General features: G+C 40.8%; 1 protein-coding gene across 5 annotated transcripts in view; it reads left to right on the top strand.

Moving 5' to 3' along the window:
• The window catches only part of ARHGAP26 (Rho GTPase activating protein 26), a 506,434-nt gene that overhangs the window by 344,747 nt on the left and 139,498 nt on the right, over positions 1-22,189 (top strand). For all 5 annotated transcript variants that reach the window (XM_054694289.1, XM_054694290.1, XM_054694288.1 and 2 more), the window contains one exon: positions 1,150-1,255. In XM_054694289.1, coding sequence (XP_054550264.1) covers positions 1,150-1,255 — 106 coding nt within the window. The remainder of the gene's footprint in view (positions 1-1,149; positions 1,256-22,189) is intronic.

Here is a 22,189-nt window from a genome sequence, read left to right as displayed (position 1 = left end):
ACCTAAGTTGAGCTTGAGAAGTGTTTCACTGAATACAACACCATTTATATAACTTACTAGTCTTTCCATCATGGCTTCCATTTACAGCTTCTGATCATTCTTCAGCTGTATCATCCAGGTCCCTAGTGTCAAATTACTGGTATTAAAATACACAGGGATTAGGTGCAGGCTATCCTAAGTGTCCTGGAATCTGTCTACATGGGGCAGTTCTCCTATAAGGGGCAGTAAGATTCCCTTAACATTTAAATCTGGCATGAATCCCTACAGTGTTGTAAATGTCTATTGCTTGTTCCTCTCCCTGCTTCCTTTAAGCCTTTAGAGTTTGTTCACCTTGGTGGCTACTCCTAGTCTATTTTAGTAGTACTGATGTTCTGGTGGCCTTATTTACTCATAGTTGTCCCCTTCAAATGGGAATGAAAAAGACATGGAGAAAGCTGGGAGTGAAGATAGTGTTTATGTGACTTCTTTCTCAGAGAAATTCCAAGCCCATGGCAACCATTCTCTAATTAAACCACACATCACTTCTATAAATAGGTGTGGTGAGCACTATCAATCTATTTCCCTAGGAAATGGAGCCACTTACCCAAGTTCATCCAAGAGAACGTGACAGGCCACAATTTAGGTTTTAGGCTGACAGAAAGATTGACATATTTTTTCTGCAATTACTTTCTTCCACCAGTTTGGTTGTCAAAATGATTGGAAAACAACTGGGAATCTCCTTTGAATTCTTTGAGACTGTCTTCAGGTGTTATTTTGATATTTGAAACCCTTGTGATGTTATTCATGTGTGATTTGTTTATCACTTGATGAGTGCATAAAGTTCTTTCCTTCCTTGAAATGAAGCCATCACTCTGCTCCCAAGTTTGTTCCTGCTCTGAGTGTGCACTTGACTGGCTCCGTTTCCTCATGTCATCATTCTGGCTTGTATTTCTTGATAGACGTCATTTGGATGAACTCTGTCACAGAAAGCACCATTCAAAGCTTTTCTAGGTCTAGCCTTACTCATCATGAGTGCACACAACAGCATCTGAAACTTTTGAAAAAGACTCATTTTATTAGTGCCCAACCTTTGGTTTCCTTTGATTTTTGTCTTGTAAGCGGATTTAGCTGTAAAACTTCTCAAATATTACCTCTCTCCTTCCTTTGCAGAGCTGGAGAACCAGGAATCTCGGGTCTCGGAAATCCACAGCCTTGTTCATCGCCTCCCAGAGAAAAATAGGCAGATGTTACAGCTGCTCATGAACCACTTAGCAAAGTAGGTTTAAGACTGATTGCTGGTTCTTTTTCACCTTAGGAAGTTCTTATTCTTATATTAAAGGTGATCTCGGTTTTGCTTATGGTTCCCTCTCCCACTCTCGTTTCAAGGATGCTGCAGGCTTAGTGAAATGTGTGAAATGTTGGCTGCTTCAGTTAACAGTGACAAATGCCAGATGGTTTGCAGAGGAGACTGGGGAAGTGCCCAGGCCATCAGGCTGAATTTTCAGGGTAAATAGAAGTTTGCAGTCCATGATACAGGTCACCATGCAGAGTTTTCAGGGGGTATATATTCTTGTGATGGTCAAGGGCATGTAGGGATATGTTGTGGATTTATAGATTTTGGGTTTGGAGTCAAAAAAGTTGGATTCTATAGCTGACTTCTTAACAAGCCACCTAACCAGCCCTAGATTTCCCTTGCTGCATCAGTCATTATATGTGTGTAAATATTCTCACCTTCCATGGACTTTGATGAATGTTCTTAACTAGAGTGGAGCAAAAGAAAAGACAGTATAACAGTTCGTGAAGCCCTATGTTGTTTTACTGAACTGAAATGTTCTAATTGGGTCCTTACCCATATTTTGTTCATGCCAATAAGTCACTGGGATAAATTGATACTTTGATGAGTGAGATGATGATTTGTTTTCATGTTTCTGCAAGCACTTCATAATTACCTTTTGAGAGATGGGGGAGAGAGAGCAAGAAAGAGAGAGAGAGAGAAACACCGTAAACATTTCCATAGGTCTTAATTATAAAGAGACAAGCATGTTTTGCATGTTGATTAGAAGCAATTAGCCTTAGGCAAGGGTAGCTCTATTACTGGTCAATTTTTTTTCTCACCTTGTCATGGCAAAGAATGCACAAGTTCTCAAGGAAAGTGCCCAAAGTAGTCGAAGAATCCTGATAAAATATATTTAAAATGTTCAAAATAAAGGGAGCTGGGCTTTAAAAATAACTCCAGATGCTCTGAGAGGGCAGTTCAGTGCCTGTTCCATATAATCCATTTAGGCATTCATTAAACAGAAAAGCTGGTTGAGATCTTAGTTGCAAAACTTTACACCCTTGTGGGACCTGCATCAAAACAGAGGAATCTCCAGGTACACTCCAGCTGAGCATGTGTGGGGACATTCATGATGCTTTTTGCCTTATGGAGACATCCAAGCTTGCTGGGAGCTGCTGCAGAAGGAATGGGAACCAGTTGAAAGCAGTCAGTCTTTTCAAGCTGTGCCATTGTAATGTGAGCTTAATTGAACTGAGAGAGTCCAAGAGTAAATGGTGATGCAGCAGAACCAGTATGGAATATTGCCATTTTTTAAATGTCCTAAGAATTGTTAGGAATCTTCAAAAATAATAATAAGTGAAACCATCTGATATTTTTCTTTTTCCTTCTGGCTTATTTTTACTGAGCATAATTCCTTCTAGCTTCATCCATGTTGCTACAAATGGCATGAGTTTATCTTTTTTTGATTGCTGAATAATATTCCATTGTGTATATGTAACACATCTTCTTGATCCAGTCATCTATTTTTGGGCATTTGGGTTGTTTCCAGGTTTTACCTATTGTAAATAGTGCTGCAGTAAACATAGGGGTACAGATGTTCATAGCAGGAATATAGGGGAAACCAAGTAAGATATCAGTGTAAAAAAAATAATAACATTACAAAACACAACAAAGCAAAGACAGACAATTATAAATCAGAGACATCCTGCAGGGGAGGAGGAGGGAGAGGGATCAGAGGGAGGGAGGGAGGAGCACAGGGGACTGAGGTGATGGTGCACGGGTGCATTGGGGAAGGAAACTCTATGGGGACTACACCTGAGGGGGTGGTGGAAGAAAATATTGTTTAAAAATGAACAATGATGTAAAAAAAAAATAATAATAATAATAATAAGGGTGATGGATCTTGAACTGTTGGGCTTGTAAATGTCCCATCTCCTGGTATATGGTTCACTTTCTCCCTCTTTTTCCATTTTGTCCTCTCCCAACCCCATTAAGTTGAGCTCATCTTTGTTCCTACCCCAAAGATTAGTGGTACTAGAGTGTGCAAGTTATGGCTGTGACCTTGACTTTTTGCCTTTTGAACAATTCAAACTTTTTGGTTGCTAGAGTTACTATTTTTTTCCATGGCATTTCTGGAACATTGGATCTTCTCTTTCATACTTGACTGATTTTCTTTGGTTTTATGGCATTCCTTTGTTCCATTATTATTTTTTTTAAAGATTTATTTATTTATTTATACAAGCACTGTGTACAGTCAGAAGTGCGAGAGGGTGAGAGAATTCACCAGAGCCAGAGGGGAGAACAGAGCATGCAGACTGACGAAGTACACTGCTGAGGAGAGCAGCGGGCAGCAGGAGAGGACTGTGTGCCATGTGGTACCCTCGCTGGAGGCTGGGGATCGAACCGGCATTGCAGAGGCTGCAGGCAGCTTCGCAACCCAGCGCTCAATTGCTGCACCACTGGGGAGGCCCGCCATTATTTTTTTTTTTAAGATTCATTTATTTATGCATAAAGAGCTGGGTGGGGTACAGGCCAGAGATGCAGGGAGTGACCTCTCACCAAGGACAGAGTGGGGAACACAACAGGCAGACTGACTGAAATATATTGCTGAGAGGAGCAGCGGGCGAGTCAAGAGAGGTCTGCTTCGTCATGTGGGTTGCTCTCTGGCTGGCCTGGGATCAACTCGTGCTACAGAGGCTGCAGATTGCTTCATAGTGCAGTGCTTAACACCACCAGGGAGGACCCTACTTTGTTCCATTATTCATCAAGATACCAACACGTAGACAAGCTCTCATGCCTATAGGTGTAAGTTGTTCAGAGCTGGTGTTAGAACATAGATTCAAGTTATCAGCATGTCATGTTTTTGGTCCCTGGAGCCTCTAAATTTAAAATGCTTTGGAGGAGATGGGTATAAACGAGTGTTGCTGAATCCAATGAGAAGTATTTAAGTTTGAAGAAATTCTTTGGCACTCAAAGAAGTTCTAAGATTCCACTTAAACTCTATATTCTCATTTACAGCTCTGTCCTATTTTAAAAGCAAGCAGTAAGGGAAAGTTAACTTGGAATAAGGAATTTGTTTCATTCCAGTTTTCTCAGGTTCAGACTTACCCTAGGATATGCCTGAGCTATTGTTTCTTGATCCACTTACTTAATGGTCAGCTTCCTTCCTAAGTTTTGGTTTCAGGGCTGATTCTGCTAGTGTTTACTTCTCTTGTTACCTGCTGTGTTTGTCCTGTGCATCTCAGGCAACTGGTTCAAAAGGGAGGTATTTTGTATTGTGTATTTTTAAAATTACCCTTTTGAAACACTTCAAAATTGATTTCCCTAACTGTAGAGAAAAAGTTAAGACATTTTGTATTTAATCCCAAGTAGAAGTGCATTCAAAATGAGAAAAAAAGTCTTGTGAGGGAAGGATAAAAACTCCAAACCAAACAATTTACCAGGGTGCATCCAAATCGCAAAACTCTTGGGTTGGTTTCAGGCCTCAGAAGGAACATAAAAATTATAGGCAACTATGCACATATTTTTGTTGTTTCAGCTTAAATCTACTATGATAATTAGATGTTTTCTATTTAGAGCTAGGATTCAGTCTGGAGTCATGTGCCTTAAAGCATAGTTAGACTTAGCTGGGGTGCTTGTTTACATTGACATTGCTGGGTCCCACCCAGGTCTACTAAATCCAATTCTGCCTGGGAATCTGCACCTCTGGTTTATTTCATAGGTAATTATGATACACATACTCTTTTGAGAACCTCTGGCCCAGGGAATGGACTCTATGGGGGGATTTTCTAGGAGAAAGAAATAGTATTGAGAAGACTGGATTGGGATTTAGACTGGTGATTGAAACAGGAAGAGGAAACTCAAAGCAGAGAGTTCAAAAAGATTTTCTTTTCATAACTAATTACCAATAAAATAAAATAAATCTGGTTTTGATTTCCCATGTCTTTAAAATTAACTCTGCATTAAATTGATTTTTCAGCAAATGACTTTGTCATAAAAGTCATGCATAAAGCATTTTTGGTAATAAAGAAGACTGTCCCTAGCTAACTCTAAGATCTTGTGGAAATCATTCAACCTCTCTAAGTATCAGTGTTTTGAGTTCCGTTCTGATAATGTGATTCTGTGTTTTCATCAGGTAGAAAGAGCAGAAAACAAGAAAAAAATTCCCAATCTTATAATTGCAGAAGAAATAAGAGTAGATGAGTAATAAAGACTAATTTCATGGTAGTTCAAATGTTTACATATCATGATGATTCTAAGTATGTTGTATATCCCCACGCATACCATTCTTACTGGATCATTGTAACTTTATTACAGTGTTTATGCTGCTCGGGAGAATTTCAAAGGACTCACTATACATCAGGAGTGTCTATTAAAAACACCTTTTCACAGCTGGTTTTCCCAAACACTTAACTGAAAAATAAATCTTAGTCTCTTTTCTTTTTTGAAGTAATTATTCCTTTGTTGTTAGGGTGATCTTGGAGAATCAGGGTCCTGTTGCTTTTCCAAAGAGGTATTATTTAGGATTCTTTGGGTTGCAGCAAACAGAAAGTACCATTCAAAATGGCTTACATGTAAGGGAATCTGTGGTCTCATTACACAAAATTAGTCCTGCGCGTTGGTTAAATTTCTGCTCAAGAAATACTGCAATTATTTCATGGTCCTGCTCATAGCCAATCTGTGTTGGACCTCTTGGTGTCATCAGTTACTACACCACATTGTTGCAGATAAGTGATTGACCAGAGGCAGTAAGACATTATTTCTTTTTTGAGTCTCTTAAAAGCTGTGATACTTTTTTTCAGAAGTTCTCCAGAAGACTTTCCATCATTTTTCTCTGGTCTGAAGCAATTATTGGCAAAGGGAGTAGGTATAAAAGCTCTTTTTTATACCAGAGCTCTCGGTAGGCAGCTCATAGTGCCCCTTAGTTTGCTCAAACATTTTTCAGAGAGGTTTTTTAAAAAAAAAATATTCATTTTTGTGTAGAAGAACTAGGGAGTAGGCCAGCGGTGGGGGGGGGGGGCTTGAGAGGATTCATCAGAGACAAAGTGTCCCCACTTTGCAGAACAGGCAGATCTAATAATACACTGCTGAGGGGAGCAGCAGGGAGACAGGAGAGGTCTGCTGAGCCATGTGGGTTAGCTCCCTGGCTGGGATTGACCTCAGGCCATTGCGGTGGTAGCACTGACACTTAATCCCTAGGCCATTAGGGAGGCCCCATTTTTTAGAGTTTTAGGTCTATTGAATCTCCTTGATTAGCATGATGTACTATCTCAATGAAAACATATGGGACAAAAGGCCAGTTTGGGAGGGGAAGTGATCACATCTGTAGTATGGGTGCTTGCACATTAAAATTACAAAATTTAGGGGAGGGGATGAATGAGCGAAATAAAGAGGGTGAAATCAACTTAGATCCCTTTGTAACTTCCTGATTTCTTTCTTTTTTTTTTGGTCCAACAATTCAAGTTTATATTTTTATTTTTATATTTTAATATTTTTATTAATTTTTAATTTTTTATATTATTGTTCATTTTTAAACAATATTTTCTTCCCCCCACCCCCTCAGGTGTAGTCCCCATAGAGTTTCCTTCACCAAGACACCCGTGCACCATCACCTCAGTCCCCTGTGCTTCTCCCTCCCTCCCTCTCCCTCCTCCTTCCCTGCAGTCTGTCTCTGATTTATAATTGTCTGTCTTTGCTTTGTTGTATTTTGTACTGTTAATATTTTTTTACACTGATGTCTTATTTGGTTCCCCTATATTCCTACTGTAAGTGAAACCATCCGATATTTTTCTCTTTCCTTCTGGCTTATTTCACTGAGCATAATTCCTTCTAGCTCTATCCACGTTGCTGCGAATGGCATGAGTTTATCTTTTGTTCTTTTCATTATCCAGTTGTCTAATTCTTGTTTTGGTCATCTATTACCTGTTGTGGCTTTCCAAAAGGCACAGAAGATTGCAGGTATCATGAAAGACTATTGTGGGGCTACTGCTGGGCACACAAGTGATACTATCTAAGTATGTAGACTCCATTGCCACAAGTTCTCAAGGATTGAGCATCAGAACTTGGCTCTTTTCTCCTTCCTGTGTGAGTCTGCATACTTCCAGGCATACTTGAAAATCAAGGACATTTTCATATTTCCTTAATGATCTAGAAGCAGAGTCAATTGGGTCCATGTACAAATGCCTGTGGTTATGAAGAAAGTCATTGCCTGGCCTTGGCATCAAGGAGAATGGGGACTGGTGGTTAACTGGCATTCCTTGACATTCTTAAGAAAGGGTCAAAGATGAAAGGAAGTGAGGGTGGATACTTAGCATTAACATATAACTTATAGGTAATATAATATTCCTTCTTCATCCATTTTAAGTCTAGGAGATAAGATTGGGCTTAGTGAAGAGCTTGTGAACAGATGACAAGAGCTAGTTATTTCCTTGCCATCGACTAGTCCAAACAAAATAGCTGTGGAATTTTACAAAGCACATTTAAAAGAAATCAGTGCTTTTGAGATATTGACTTTCTAAGATGGAAAACTCCTGTGAGCTTCTCTGGAAGCCTTCCCTCAGCCATACGCCCTGGCTTTTGAACCTTTCGTCTCTCTAGTAACCACTGTACACTCACTGCTGCCGGCACAGAATCATGTGCCCACTGGGCCTTTGGTGGTGTGGCTGATACCTCAACAGCGCCTCACTGACCACATTCTCCAGTCTCATTCAGTTTCTCCCTTGCTAGCTCCTACCCTGAAATTCTGATGATTTTCACCCCTAACTATTTCTTGAATACATTTACTTTTCTCCCTCCCCGTTACTATCCTCCTTGTCCAGACTACCATTGTCTTTTTGCCAGGCTGCTTACAAAGCCCTCTTCCCAGTTTTGTTTAGCGGGTGGTGCTCTGACTGCCTTCTGGTACACACAATTCATGCTCTGCAGCAGGGGAACTTGGGACACTGCAAATCTCAACATGTGATTCCCTTGGTTGAAAAAAAAAAAAAATGAAAGGCAGCTTTCCCATGGCTCTTAAGATCAAACTCTGGATATGGCCTCCAAGGCCTTGTCTGCATTGGGCCCTTCCAAACTTTGTGTCCCTGATAACGGTGATTGTCTCCCTACTGCATGGCGAATAGTAGATACTCATGAATAGTTGCTGGGTAGAAACATGAATAGTCTCTTGACTATTTCTCAAACATCCTCTTCCCTGCTTCTTCCTCATTTTGCCTTCTGCAGTTTATTTTCCTCTCTCTGGAGTGTCTCCTCCCCAGCCTCTGCCTGCCAAAGTCTACCTCATTCTTTTGCCTGAGCTCAAATACCACTGCCTGCAAGAATCTTTTCTGCCTCAAGTGCCCTCTCGCTTTCATGAACTCCCATAGCCTTTGCTTATTCCTCTCACTGTGTATCACGTTCCACAATGTGGTACAGTTTACCAGATTATCTTCTCACTACTGCTAGGTCATAAGCTCCCAGGGGACAGGCAGTCTGTCTTCCTTTATCTTAGTTTCTTACATGGAGGGTGCAAACAAGGGCCTATAACCAGAACAACCCATATGTATGTTGTATTTGCTGTTGTTGTCCCACACGTTAATGTTTTAAAATTTGGGACAAATTTGCAACACTTTTCATAGGCATAATTTTACTTGAAAAAATTCAGATCTCCTTTCTGCCAATTAGCTGGAGCTGAGTGGGGACTGCATCTAGCCCCCCAGGGCTTGCCTTCTCCCGTTTAAGGTAGTTCCTAACAGTCCACATTGTGACTTGTGCCTGGCCCAGTCCTTTCATGCCACATACCTGCTTGACTGTGGGGAACGCAATTGGATTTTCAACTCCTGGCTGACCTGCCTGCTAATCCCAAAAGAGGAGCTCCATATCTGGTGATCACATAAATGAACAAGCAGAAATGGGGTGGGAAAATTACTTCCCTGTCAGCTCTGTTTTGCTCCTAAAAGATTTGTTATTTCTAATAGATCAGAGGTTCCTGGAAGATGTGGGTGATGGGGCTTCCAGCTCTGTTTATGTGGATGGGGTGGGGAGGACAGTGTGTTTTTTTAAGACTAATGGGATTCTCAAAGGACCTTCTCTAGCTATTTTTGGCAAAGCCTAAGGAAATCTATTTAAAGGGATACTGCAAGGAGGGCTACCACATATTTTAAAGCAAACAGGCAACTTAGCACTTTAAATTAATGGAAATGCAGGAGAAATCAGAGTGCAACTCTTACTTAGCCTCGCTGCCAGACCTTCACTTACTTTTAACTCAGGAATTTCTTTGTCTTGTGGCTTTCCAGCCTTCAGGGGCTCAGAGAAGGAAGGATACAGTTCAGTGTATATATATATATATATATATATATATATTTTTTTTTTTTTTTTTTGCTTAAAATTAAAAAAAAAAAACCAACAACAAAATTCCTCAATTCAGGGAACTAAAACTTTTACATCATCAGAAACACCCATTCTGAAAGGGGAAATGCTTGACTTCAAGCTGTTAGTGCAGTCTTGGAGCTCCTTTGATTTGGCTCTTCTGTTTATTTTGAGTTTCTCCACTGCTGTTTGGGTTAATTTTTTTCAATGACTTTCCTGTTTTCTGATGCGCCTTTTCCTTTTCTGAACCCATGGAGTCCCCTAGCAGATTCAGGGAGAAGCAAAGGAGGAGGATGTTATCGTTTCCTTTCTTAGTTTCTACCCCTCCCCCCTTTATTTCATGTTTATTAACATGAACATAACTTTGTTTCTTCTTTGCAGGCCCTTAGCACACCCTGATTTTTTCCCTTGACTTCTTTTTTTTTGGGGGAGCCGTGAGTCTGGGGGTGGCTGGTCTCCTCTTTTATTTCTGATTTTGTGTGAATGCACTCTCTTTTTTTCCTAGTGAATCTAGCTAAAGGCTTGTCTGTTTTGTTTAATTTGTTTAAAAAAAAAGATACCACAAAATCCTCTGGCTCTTAGTTTCACTGACCCTTTCTCTTATCTTCTAGTCTTTCTTTCATTTATTTCCACTCTGATGATCCCGATTTTTATACATTGGCTCTGGAAGCAGTTTCATTCAGTGTCTCTTTTGGTTTGAGCAGTAGCGACTAACCAGTTCACTGTGTTCTGGGCACAGGAGCCTTCCTTTGCCACATCTTCTTTGTGTTACATGCAAGTGTTACCTGTGATGCTTTCTTTCTTTCTTTCTTTTTTTTTTTTCTTTTAAAAATTTATTTTATTTATTTATGTATACAAGAACTGGGGTCTAGGCCAGAGGTGTGGGTGGAGGGTGAGAGGATTCACCAGAGACAGTAGGGAGCAGAACAGGCGGATTGACTTAAATACACTGCTGAGGGGAGCAGCAGGCAAGAAAGGAGAGGTCTGCTGTGCCATGTGGGTAGCTCTCTGGCTGGGGGTCGAATTCATGCCTCAGTGGATAGATAGCTCTGAGACTTTAACCCCTGCACCACTAGGGAGGCCTTATGCTTTCTTTCTGACACTGATTTGTCACCACTTCTTCACAACTGTTGTGACTTAATGTGACAGCTGCAGCAAGACTGCTGGCTGACCAGTAGGTAGTTGCAGTTCATCTGTGGAGCCCAAGAGCACAATGATTTAGAAAGAGCATCCTGAAGTCAGGTTACTAGCTTTTGTTCCTGTCCCCTCTGAAACCTTGCATGAATTATCTCACTTCTCTATGCCTGGGTTTCCTCATCTACAAGCAGAGATACATAATTGTATCAGAAACTTTTAAGTTAGCATATCAGAGTGTCTTTCTTGGCTTTTTGTCTATTTCAGCCACCTCTGCAATGATCCATGTAGCCTCCAACTGGCTTCATGCAGGTGCAGCCTTATGCCCACACCACATGCTCCCACCCCAGGGAGGCCCAACATGAAGTGGTAGCCACACATGTACAATCTGGGAGCAAGGCAGTATTAACAGACTTGGGGAAACCTTTGACCAATGAGAATTGAGGAGTGGGAGTCCCATGTAGCAGTTATTAGATGGCCTCTCAGAAGACAGCCCCGTGAGATTGAGCAAGTGTCGGTGCTTAGACTGGGCAATTGCTAGTTTCTCTGCCTCATTACACTTGAGAACCCCTATAAAGTAGTATCCTATAAGCCTTCACCTCAGTCTCTTCTTTCTGAGGAACCAAAGTAAGATAATAATAGCACCTACTCTCTTAAGGTTTGTGAGGATTAAATCAAACTCGTAGAACAACATCTGGCACATAGGACATCCTCCTTAAATGGAAGCCTTTATAGTATGTTTGAGAAATCAGAGGATAGGGAAAGAAGCATCATGGAGCTGTGCCTTAAGGTGAGGGAAAAAGACTGGAATTTTTCAAGCAATTAAACCAAAACAGGTCATTCTTATTGGGATGGGATTTTTTTTCCCCAGTTCTGTCATTGACAAGGAAAACCCTTAAGGCTGCATGCCGAAAACTGACCACACATACTCATAACTTTCATCCTTTTAGAAGGGTGTGTGTGTATGTGCGTGCACATGTGTTTGTGTGTATGTTTGCATATGCACGTATGCCTGTGTTTATTTTTGTTTTGCTTTTGTTTTCTTAGCATTGGTGTGCTTTTTGCTCAGAAAACTAATGAGCCACCTCACCCTTCCTAGAGAAAAAGGAGGCAACACAGGGTTAGTGGGGAGAAAGAACTGTTGATATGCTTGTAGGTCATACCTTACCCCAAACTTCACACTCTCTTTGAATAATTGGGGTTCCACTATTCAGATGCCGCATGGAGCAGTGCACCTGTTTAAGGAACAAGCTGTATGGACTCTCTTTCAGGGGAGGTTAGCCACTACTCACACTTACCCTCCTGCTCTTTGGTATCGCAGGCTGATTTCATCTGAGAAGCAGCTTTCTTTGCTGCAGTTTAATAACTCTTAATTTCCTGATGGGGAAACTACACGTTCTATCAGGAAGACTCATCTTAGTCTGTGCGGTCTGGAAATTTCCAGTCATCTTTAAGATCTTTGAAATGTTTCTCTTTGTGGGAAAGTCTGAGTTTCCTTCTGTTTTGCTCAGTTTGACTGCCCCCTTAGGTGCCCTTCCCAGATTAAATGTTACCATCCACTGTAAGAATGGTTCTCTTTGCCCCTTAGCACAATCTTCCATGAATTTCCCTCCCTGAGTTACTGACATCTTTATTGAAATATTTGTCTACACTTTAAGGAAAGTTGTGCATGTGTTCAACTTCATTCTGTCTTGGTAGGTGCAGTTTTAAGTCAAAAGAGGGTTTGAGGAAATATTCCTGTGATTTGAATTTGAAGGCCTTTCTGCTTTCTCACATGTACCATTTGACATCTTGGCTTAGTGTCTCCAATTGAGTACTGTAGGTGTAAATCATTATTTCTTCATTCTGTGCACAGGAACCCAGGGTATTTGATTTATTGGTATATTGCAAGTAGATCTTTCTCTAACTGGAAGGTGCATAGGATTTGATAAAACAGGATCACTGTTTTATTAAAGTCAGACTTCCAGTGGGAAAATAGTGTAGCAATAGGTCTCAAGAAAGAGTTGGTATTGTGGTCTTTGGGTTTAAGGAACAGAAGTCATCTGGGCTGATTAATATAGAAGGAAGGAAAGTATTGGAAGTCTTCTGGGTCAATCACATTATTGAAAATAGAGATGAACCATCAGTCATCAAGGATCCTGAAGTGTCTGGCATCCTGCTCCACAAGGCTTGCCAATTAACATTTCTTTCTGTGTTGAATCTTTTCCATGAGCACAGTCTAATTTCTCTGATTCTTTATAAATAAAGAACAAAAATAACAAAAACCTTTCTCAATACTTTATTGCCTTCAAGGTACCATTCCATTTCTCTGTGCTTTTCTCAGTGGAACATCTCAGGTGTTATGCTTGCTGTCCCCATATTCTCTCCTCCTTTTGACCATCAGGCTTTCATACCCACTCTTCCAATGAAATGCCTCTTGTCAGTGTTGCCTGATGACCTCATGTTGCTAAATCAATTGCAGACTTCCCTTTCTTCCCCCCTGGGATTCATTCTTCACTTGGCTTCTAAGACACCTCCCACCTCCCTGACAGCTCCTTTTTAGTCTCCTTTGCTATGCCTAAGGTTCTTTGCTATGTCCTTTGGTTCTTAGACCTGATCTGCAGGCCTTCTGTATCCTCCCCAATGAGATCTTGCTCTGAGATTGTAGTCAGTCGCTCCTGTGTTCCCTATCCACCAGCTCTGCTGATTTTTTTTTTTCCATACCACATAGCATTTGTCTAATTTACTATATATCTGACTTGTTTCTTGTTTCTTTCTCACTGAAATATAAGCTGTGTACTTTCCTCTGCTGTATTTCTAGTACCTAGATCATTGTTTTGTACTAGGAGGTACTCAATAAATATGTTTTGATAATAAATGAAATAAAGGGTAGAAAGTGTCCAGAGAACTCATAGATAACCCCTTTGCATTGTCTCAGCTCCAGCCACATTTGTCCTCGTCAGTCCATTGCAGGTTAACATTCTTAGTAAAATAGGGGCCTCCCCTGGTGGCGCAGGCGGTTGAGCGCAGTGCTGTAAAGCTGTCTGCAGCCTCTGCAGCGCCAGTTCAATCCTGGCCGGCTGGCGAGGGTCCCACATGGCATGGCAGACCTCTCCTGTCACGACCGCTACTCCTCTCAGCAGTGTATTTCATCAGTCTGCCTGTTCTGTTCCCCGCTCTGTCTCTGGTGAATTCTCTCACCCTCTCGCACATCTGGCCTGTACCCCAGTTCTTATATAAATAAATAAATAAATAAATAAATCTTTTAAAAAAACATTCCTAGTAAAACAGAGTTGTAACGACCTTGCTTGGGAAATTCACCCACTTCAGTGCAGGAGGGTAGTGGTGAATTCAAGTAATGTTCTTCTTAGGACCACATGAATGGGAGACGGACAACCCAAGGATAGATTGGATGCCTTCATTCCTGAGGTATTCATAAGAGTCTTGTTTGTAATTCTTTGCCTTTAAGATTCCACATTTTATATTAAAGCTTCAGACCTTGATACCTATATTAGTACTACATTTGATCTTAAAAGTGCCTGGATAGCCCTGTTATGCATCACTGTGAAAAATGGCACCATCATATAATGATAAAGCAACAGTGAACAGCATTCTGATATTTCTGTAATGTCAGATTATGCGGCTCATTTCCCCAGAAGGCTTAATTCTGTTTTTGCATGACCTCGCACTTTACAAAACCTAGATTTTCTTAACAGCAAGTCTTCGGACACACCCTGGACTCAGACTCATCTGCAATGGTGTTTTATGGAGTAAAGTGCTACTTTGGTTCATCAGTACCCAGAACTGCTCATTTAAACAGGTTGCCTTTATCCACCAAGTACACAGTGGGTTCCCATTTCAAGCATGTTTCTCAGTCTAGCTGGCTAGCTAGGTTTTCATGATTGAAAGATAACCAGGCTGTTTTGCTGTGTTAAGAACTATACTTCGCACTAGAACTGCCACTTCAACTGTTTTGCATGCCAGATAGAGATGAACTTCCTTTCCAAAGATGTTGCTTGTCCCACTGGGTCATTCTCCCAAGACCTAGCCAGATGGTTAATAAAACAGAGAACACTGGCAAAAACCATAGGTTATTCCTGCCTTGTCATGTCATTCATGTATTGTGACTCTTGCCATGAATAGACCTTTCAGAAATTGTTTTAGTCATGGTTAAATCTGATTTTTCTCAACTGAAACTTAAGGCAAACCTTATGCAAATTTCTTACAGCTTTTTACTCCTTCTCATGTTCCCCTTGGGGGATAAGGAGAATCCAAAATTGAATTCCAAATAAACTGACCCATAAAGGACCCAGAAGAGCATTATATTTAAAAATAAAGCACTTTTGGTAGCAAAAATTCTAAGTTACATGTCTGTTACCCATCAAGGAGGCTGTCGTATCCCTGCACTCTTTGGGATTTGGCAGCCTGTTAAAAGCAATGATCTTTGGTATTGATAATCATGAACATCTTTGACAAAGCTGACATGAATGGAGCTGGCCTGAGATAAAGAAATGGGATGGCCCGGTTGGCATCATTCATGTCAGCATATGTTAATTTCTTGAGCAACTCCTGTGGAGGGGACACTGACTTTCCAATATCCTAATTATATATTTCTGTTAGGTGATAGAGGAGGGATTTGACCCAACAGGTAAGAAGTTCTAACCCTGAGATTCACTTCATGTATGATTTAATGTAGGCCTTAGGGTTCTTCATCCATAAAATGAGGGTCATTATTTTTGTGTCATTTTTTGTTTGTTTTCAAAGTATACATACAATACAGTTAAGAAAAACAAACTCTCTTTTTTCCTAGCTTAACTGTTGTTTTCCCTAGATGCTTGGTTTTCTTCTATTGACTTCCTTATTTTTGAATTTTTATAAAATGACCATGTGTGCTATTTAAAAAGTTATAATTATTTTTAATGAGTAGCATAGACTCAGTGATTCTGGGCCCCTTTTAACTTGGATGTGTGTATGATTTTATGTAGCAGAAATGGTTAGGACAGGACAGGACAGTCAATCCTTGTGTATTCCACACAGAATCCCTTTTGTCTGCTTTTGCTGCCCATCTTTTGTCTGCTTCTCTGCTCATTTGCATTTCTACCTTAGAGTGGGCAGCAGAGAGAAATACAATGAGAGAGCAATGCTGGAGACAATTGTAAAGTTAATGTGAAAAGGTTTGATTTTTATTCTCCCAGCTAAAATTACTGTGGACTTTTAACTAAATCTTTTTTTTCTTACTTCCTTAGCAATTAGTTAATTGAATACAAGTTTTATAATTATGGTAGAGCTGGTTTAAAATTTTAAAAGTAACAGCAAAAAACTGTGGGTTTTGTTTCTATGTTGCTTCTTTTTGAACTGTTTCTAGGTACTGTGAGGGACTCCTGACTTTATTAATCATAGACCCCTGTTTCTCTTCTGCTGTCTTTTTCAGCCTGTCTGGCATCTCAGCTTTTCCCACCTACCTCTCTGCCTAGATCTGCTAAAGTGGGGCTCAGAAAAACCTGCTTTTTTTTCATGGCCCACCAGCTTAGAATGGTTGTTGAAATTTTAAAATAGTTGAAAAAAATCAAATGAATACTATTTCATGAAATTCAAATTTCAGTGTTCATAAGTTTTGTCAGAACAAAAGCACACTTCTTCAGCTATATATTATCTTTGCCAGCCTCCTCCTTACAATGACCAGCTGAGAAGTTGCAAGAGGAATCCTGTGGCCCTAAAAGCATGAAATATTTTCTGTATGACCCTCTAAGAAAACAGGTCTGTCAGCTCTGTGTTAGAGATTCCTCTTCTATCGATGTCTTCAAGTTAAAGACCCATTCAGATATGCTAACTCATTCAGCAGATATTTATCAAGGTGGCCATAGTGTGCCAGATACAGTATTAGACGCAGCTAGCAAAGGTGGACATGATGCTTTCCCTGCAGTAGGAGCTCACAATGTAGAAGGGAGCAAAGACATATTCACAGGTAAATGACAGCACAGATCTATGTGCTGGCGCCCAGGTGTGAATTAGGTGCTGAGTAAACTCTGAGGTGGAGCCCTGACTGGCTGAGAAAGCAGGAGAGGAGGTTATCATTGCATAGAAGATAACAAAATCTTAATAGCTTAAAGCTGTTTATACACTGGTTACTTTTAATTATATCAGTAGAATTGTTGCCTTAGATTTCATTGTTACCTGGAACAAGACCTGACATAATTTTTACAAGCATTCTGCAACATTTCAGTTGTACATAAAAATAATTGCTCTATTACAGGATCAACATTTTGTAGAGCTATATAAATGAACATTGTAGAGAATGACTTTATCATCATCAAAACATAAAATTTAAGAGTCACTATTAGCTGTCTACTTATGACCAAAGGGGAATAGACATTTTATTAAAATTGCAGTTTTTGTTGCTTTATTTTTATGTACTTTTCATACATTTTAAAAAGCTTAGTTACTCTACTGTTTGTTGTATTAAAAGGAGATCACTGAGCCCCATTCAAGATCTATTGAATCACAATGTTGGGAGGTTGGGTAAGGAGGGAAGGGACTTCTATGTTTAATGAGCTTCCAAGTGATTTCCAACTACTCCAAAATCTGAGAACTACTACTAAAGATAATATTGATTAATGATGCATTTTAAAAGTTACTAATTTTATTTCTTGAACTGTATTCTTTTCCTATTATTTGCTGTTAGCCCCTGAAATATGTGAAACCTTTTGAAGTTCCCCAAGATAATGTGAGGAAATTCTGATTTCCCAAAACATACCCTCACTCCCTTTTCTTTTTTTGAAAAAAAATTTGACTAAAATACACAAAAATCATTTGGAATATGTATTTATACATTTGGGATATATATTTTGCTATAATTATGTATATATTTACATATTATGTACATATATTTATGACATCATATTTGTTCTCTAACATTTTGGCTCCTTCTCAGGCCCATCCCTTTGCCCTCTAGTGGAAAGTTAGCATTTTGAATTTTAGTACATGTCTTTAGAACTATGCTTTGATACTTAAAATGGATTTTGGGGAACCAAGTATAGAGATCTGGTATTTGTGTGTCTTGTACATAAATCAGCATATTTTCATCTTTCAGCTTTTATTTTTCACTCAGCTTTATTATTTTGAGATAAATGCTAGTTCATTCACTGAATGCTTTGTAGATATGCCACATGTTATTTCTGTCTTTCTCTACTGACAGGCACTTCTAGCTGTTCCTAATTTTTTGCTGTTATAAACAATGCTGCAGTAGACGTCCTTGCTCACACCGTTCTGACTGTGTGTGAGTTTTTCACAGGTTTTATATTTAAGCACAGAATTGCAGGGATACTCACAGCTTCTTCTCAGATGTTGCCAAATTATTCTTCATAATGACTGACTTGTTCTATATGCTGGACATACTTTCTAGTTGTTACAATCAACTGGTCTACATACAGAATACTTCAGATAGCATGTCTTGTGGCTCCAGTTGTGCTCTTGAGTTCTTGAGTCCACTAAGTGTGCATATGACCTGAACGGTAAAAGATTTAAGCAGAAGTTAACTGGGCTATAGAGGCTGGGTAGAGGTGGCAGAATAGAGGCCTAGAATATCATGGTGGAAAAAAGAACCAAGAAATCAAAGGGATGAACCTTTTCATGGGATTCTGGACTGATCTTGAACCACCCAGAGAGATCTGACATAGAAACTCCCCAGCACCTGTCTTTCTCATTACCCTCCCTGGGGCTTTGGCAGGTTCTATGTATCCGTAACCTGTGCCATAAGCCGCCATAAAATAGCACTTGTACCCCAGAAACCAAGCAGCAACAAATACAACTCATAAAGGCCTCACAGAAGATGACTGGGCTCTGGAGGCACCTGGCTTAAACAGGTCCCCATGCCTGCAGGAGCCTCCTTTTTGCTTTGCAAAGATGATAAGGCCCTACCAGCGTCTTTGTTGAGGAGGAGTATGAAATTTCTGACTGGTGTGAGGGATTTTTAAAAGAAACTATTCAATCAAAGAGAAATCTGTCTTTCCCACTTTGGGTCTGTACAACCACCACAGGGGTCTAAGACCAGGAACACTCACTGCTCTGTGGTTTCTCTGTAACAGGTCTAGCTGTTGTCTTCTGGGGTGCAGGCTGAATACACCTACCCCAAGCTGGTTGCCAGGAATGTCCTTAAATTTTTGATTGCCTTTTGCTTTTGTTGTTAGCCTCTTTGGGCCAGTTGTCTCTGCATGTTCTCAAGTATGTTCTCCCACATTTAATACAGTTCACACATAACTGCTGAGTTTCTTACATCCTGTGACTAGACCGGAAGTGGAAGGAAGGCAGTTAATGAAGAGAAAGAAAAGTCTTAACAAAAACTAGGTTTGTGCATTATCCAGCCAAGAATATTTTGGTAAACTCAACATAAAATGTTTACCTGCAAGTAAAGTAAACCGGAACATCAACGTGATGTATCTGGACTGGGACTAGGTAAACATTTTATGTAGGACACAGGGACCTGCAACAAGCCTGAGAGTGAGACTTGCATTCTTAGCACCTGTTTAAATTTTGCAACTTAAAATTTAAAGAGACAGAGGCACTCACTCTGCTCCCCAGGTCTCTTTTCAACCTGGTCCTGGCTAGGTTTAAATTCCCTTGTGGGGCTTTTTGTCAACATCCAGATCTAGGCAGGCCTCAGCTGTGGGCATTTGTTGACAGTGATAGAGAATACAGAATTTGAGTCTATCTTTAGTTCGCCATCTCAGAATACATCTGGAATTGTATAACTATCCATGGGAAAAGGGGCATTTCAGATACAGAGAACTTTTCAGGAATGTGTCTCTTGCAGTTTAGCATGTATAATTGAAAATTGCCCTCCCCCCAATTAATATTAGTAATTGAAAGCTAGCTCTGGGTATTACTGTGGCAAAATAGAAACAGGTGGATTGGTTTGCTGAGAAACTGGAAAAGCAACTTTAGAGACTTTGACAGCATCTGGGCTTCTTAAGTACTTAGTCCATGTTGGCTGGTGGAACAGGTGGCTGTGCTGGAGCCATTTAAGCAAATCAGTAGTGATACAAGAAATTTACATGGCTTTTTTGTTTCAAGGAACCAGTCCTCCAGTCATGCACATTAACTTCTCACCATGCTCTGCTAATTTGGACCCCAAAGGTAATTTCCATGGAAAAGGTCCTGGCATTATCAAATGATCTTATCTTCAGTTTAACTTTTCCTATGGTTTCTCATAACCAGTCCTGAAGAAAATCTTTTTTCCTCTTCTTTAACTTACCCTTTGTTGGGAGTATGAAGAAGCTTAGCCACATCTGAGTGTGAAGTCAATTTGGGAAGAGTAGGGATTAGAGGGCACAAGGAATTTATATAGTTGGACAACAAAACATGTTAAGCCTATGAATTTATTTTTTCTTTTTCCTGAACTTCTTCAAAGTAAGCACTTCTCTTTTTGAGGATTCCACAGCAGAAAACCATCCTCCACCTGTCTTTCCCCTTTGAGATTTTATCCTTGTACTCCTGGAAGCAACTTTGCTTGCTGGCCATCTCTTTAGCCTTTGCTACTAGGCAAAGGCTCTACATTCTTTGCACTTAGCATGGGAGAAAGGCAGACGGGGAGATCACCCAGGAAGCTTGGTTTGCTGTTTCAGAGTTAACAGTACTGTGTAGCTAATTTGATTATCACATTTAACTGAAAACACCTGCAGGATCTGCCCGACACAGTGCACCCAGCTTGGTGTCTTGGGTCCCATACAAATTCCTCTCACTGTCAGACTGGATTAAATGAATGTGTTTTTAAACATAAGGGCCTTGCTTAGGCCTCAGAGCAAGTTGTGTCTGTGGTTCTTTGGGATAGAATGAGGATGCACAGAGGACCTGTTTAGACTTTGCCTCATTTCCCTATAGCCCTCACCTGGCAGTGCTTTTGGAAATCATTCCAGTGGTGCAGTGTGTCTAGGGAAAATCAGCTCCAAGGAGGCTTTGCAGGATCTGTGCAGAATCTCAATATGGGAAGTGAGATACATAATTCTCTTTGTGCCCCAAACCTAGGCATTTAGTACGTCACATTGTTTTTTCCCATCTAAAAGACCATGTCATCTGTTACTTAGCTTCAGGTCACTGGGATGGGGAAATATGAATGTGGAACCTCAGATGTATTGCTTGGGTCTGACTACTTGAACTTGAGTTCAGAAGGCCATTTCAGCAGGGACTCCATCTATAGCCCATAAGATGGGAGTGGGTCTGACTTATGTAGGGTTGCTAGGATTCTTCACTTAGTCCTTCTTTAGATATTGGGGTATGTAGGGTAAGTGATTATCAGGCTTTTCTGCCCTCCGGCCATTGGCATTGATGATGGATCCCTGCGGTCCTGAATGCATGCCTGATGGCGGACACCTGGAATGGGGTGAGGGCATACATAGGTGGGTACACCTGGGCTGAGACTGGCTTATATGGGCAGCGTCACAGGGATGCCAGCAGAGGAAAAAAGAGCAGAAGAGAATGGAACGGAAGGGAGAAAGAGCAACACCACAAGAGAACGCCGGAGAGCCCAGAAAGAGTGATGATTCACGGAAAGCCTCGCAGCCCCTCTGCACCCCTGCCTGCCGTGTACCTGGTTGCCACACTACATGCAAAAGCCCAATAAAAACATGAAAAAGCCACCGAGGGCTCCAGGACTCTCCTTTACCCATCTGCTCGGGTCATAGACATCCTGCACTGGGCCATCCCGCCACTACAGGGTACCTGTTACATGCCAAACACTATTCTAGGCATGAGGGATATAGCAGTGACCTAGTGTAAGAGGCAGGACAGGCCGCAGTGCAGGTTTTCTGATCCCATGCAGACCAGGTAAAGGAGGAGTCATAGTCCCCAGTGGTTTTGCAGGTTTTTATTGGGGTTCAGCGGGTACGTGGCAGGTAGGGGTGCTGGGGGGCTGGGAGGCTGGCAGTCCTCTCAGCCCCCAGCATATCTTCACTCTATCTGGGCTCTCTGGTGTTCTCTGCTTCTGCTTCTGCTTCGGGCTTCTTCTCTTTCGGCTTCTACTGGCGTCCCCGTGACACCGCCCTTAAAAAAAAAATCACAGTCTTAGCACAGGTGTACCCACTTCAGGTGCCCGCCATCAGGTATGCATTCAGGATCACAAGGTTCCCTCATCTATCCTGATGGCGGGAGGGCAGAAAAGCCTGATTTTTTACCTTACCCTACACCTAGACAGATAAAGTCCCTTCTCTCCTAGAACCTAAATTTTAATGGCAGAGAAGCATACATACACAAGTACTCATTGAGCACCTACTTCCTTGTGCACTGTGAATACAGCAGTGAGGTTTTTTAAAATTATCTATTAACAATATAGACTATTTCTGTTATAAAGATAATTTCAGGAAGTGTTAAGTGCTCATAGGTAAGGGTAAGCGGTTTGACTGGGAATGAGTAAAGAACTGTTGGATCAGATGGGTAGAGGAGGCCTCTCTCAGAGGTGTTGTGTAAATCACCTCTGAATGAAGTTCA

The sequence above is a fragment of the Talpa occidentalis genome, unplaced genomic scaffold (genome assembly GCF_014898055.3).
Source record: "Talpa occidentalis isolate TD23 unplaced genomic scaffold, MPIMG_talOcc4v2.1 talOcc4.13, whole genome shotgun sequence".
NCBI lineage: Eukaryota > Metazoa > Chordata > Mammalia > Eulipotyphla > Talpidae > Talpa > Talpa occidentalis.
This window is presented reverse-complemented; position numbering and strand designations above follow the sequence as displayed.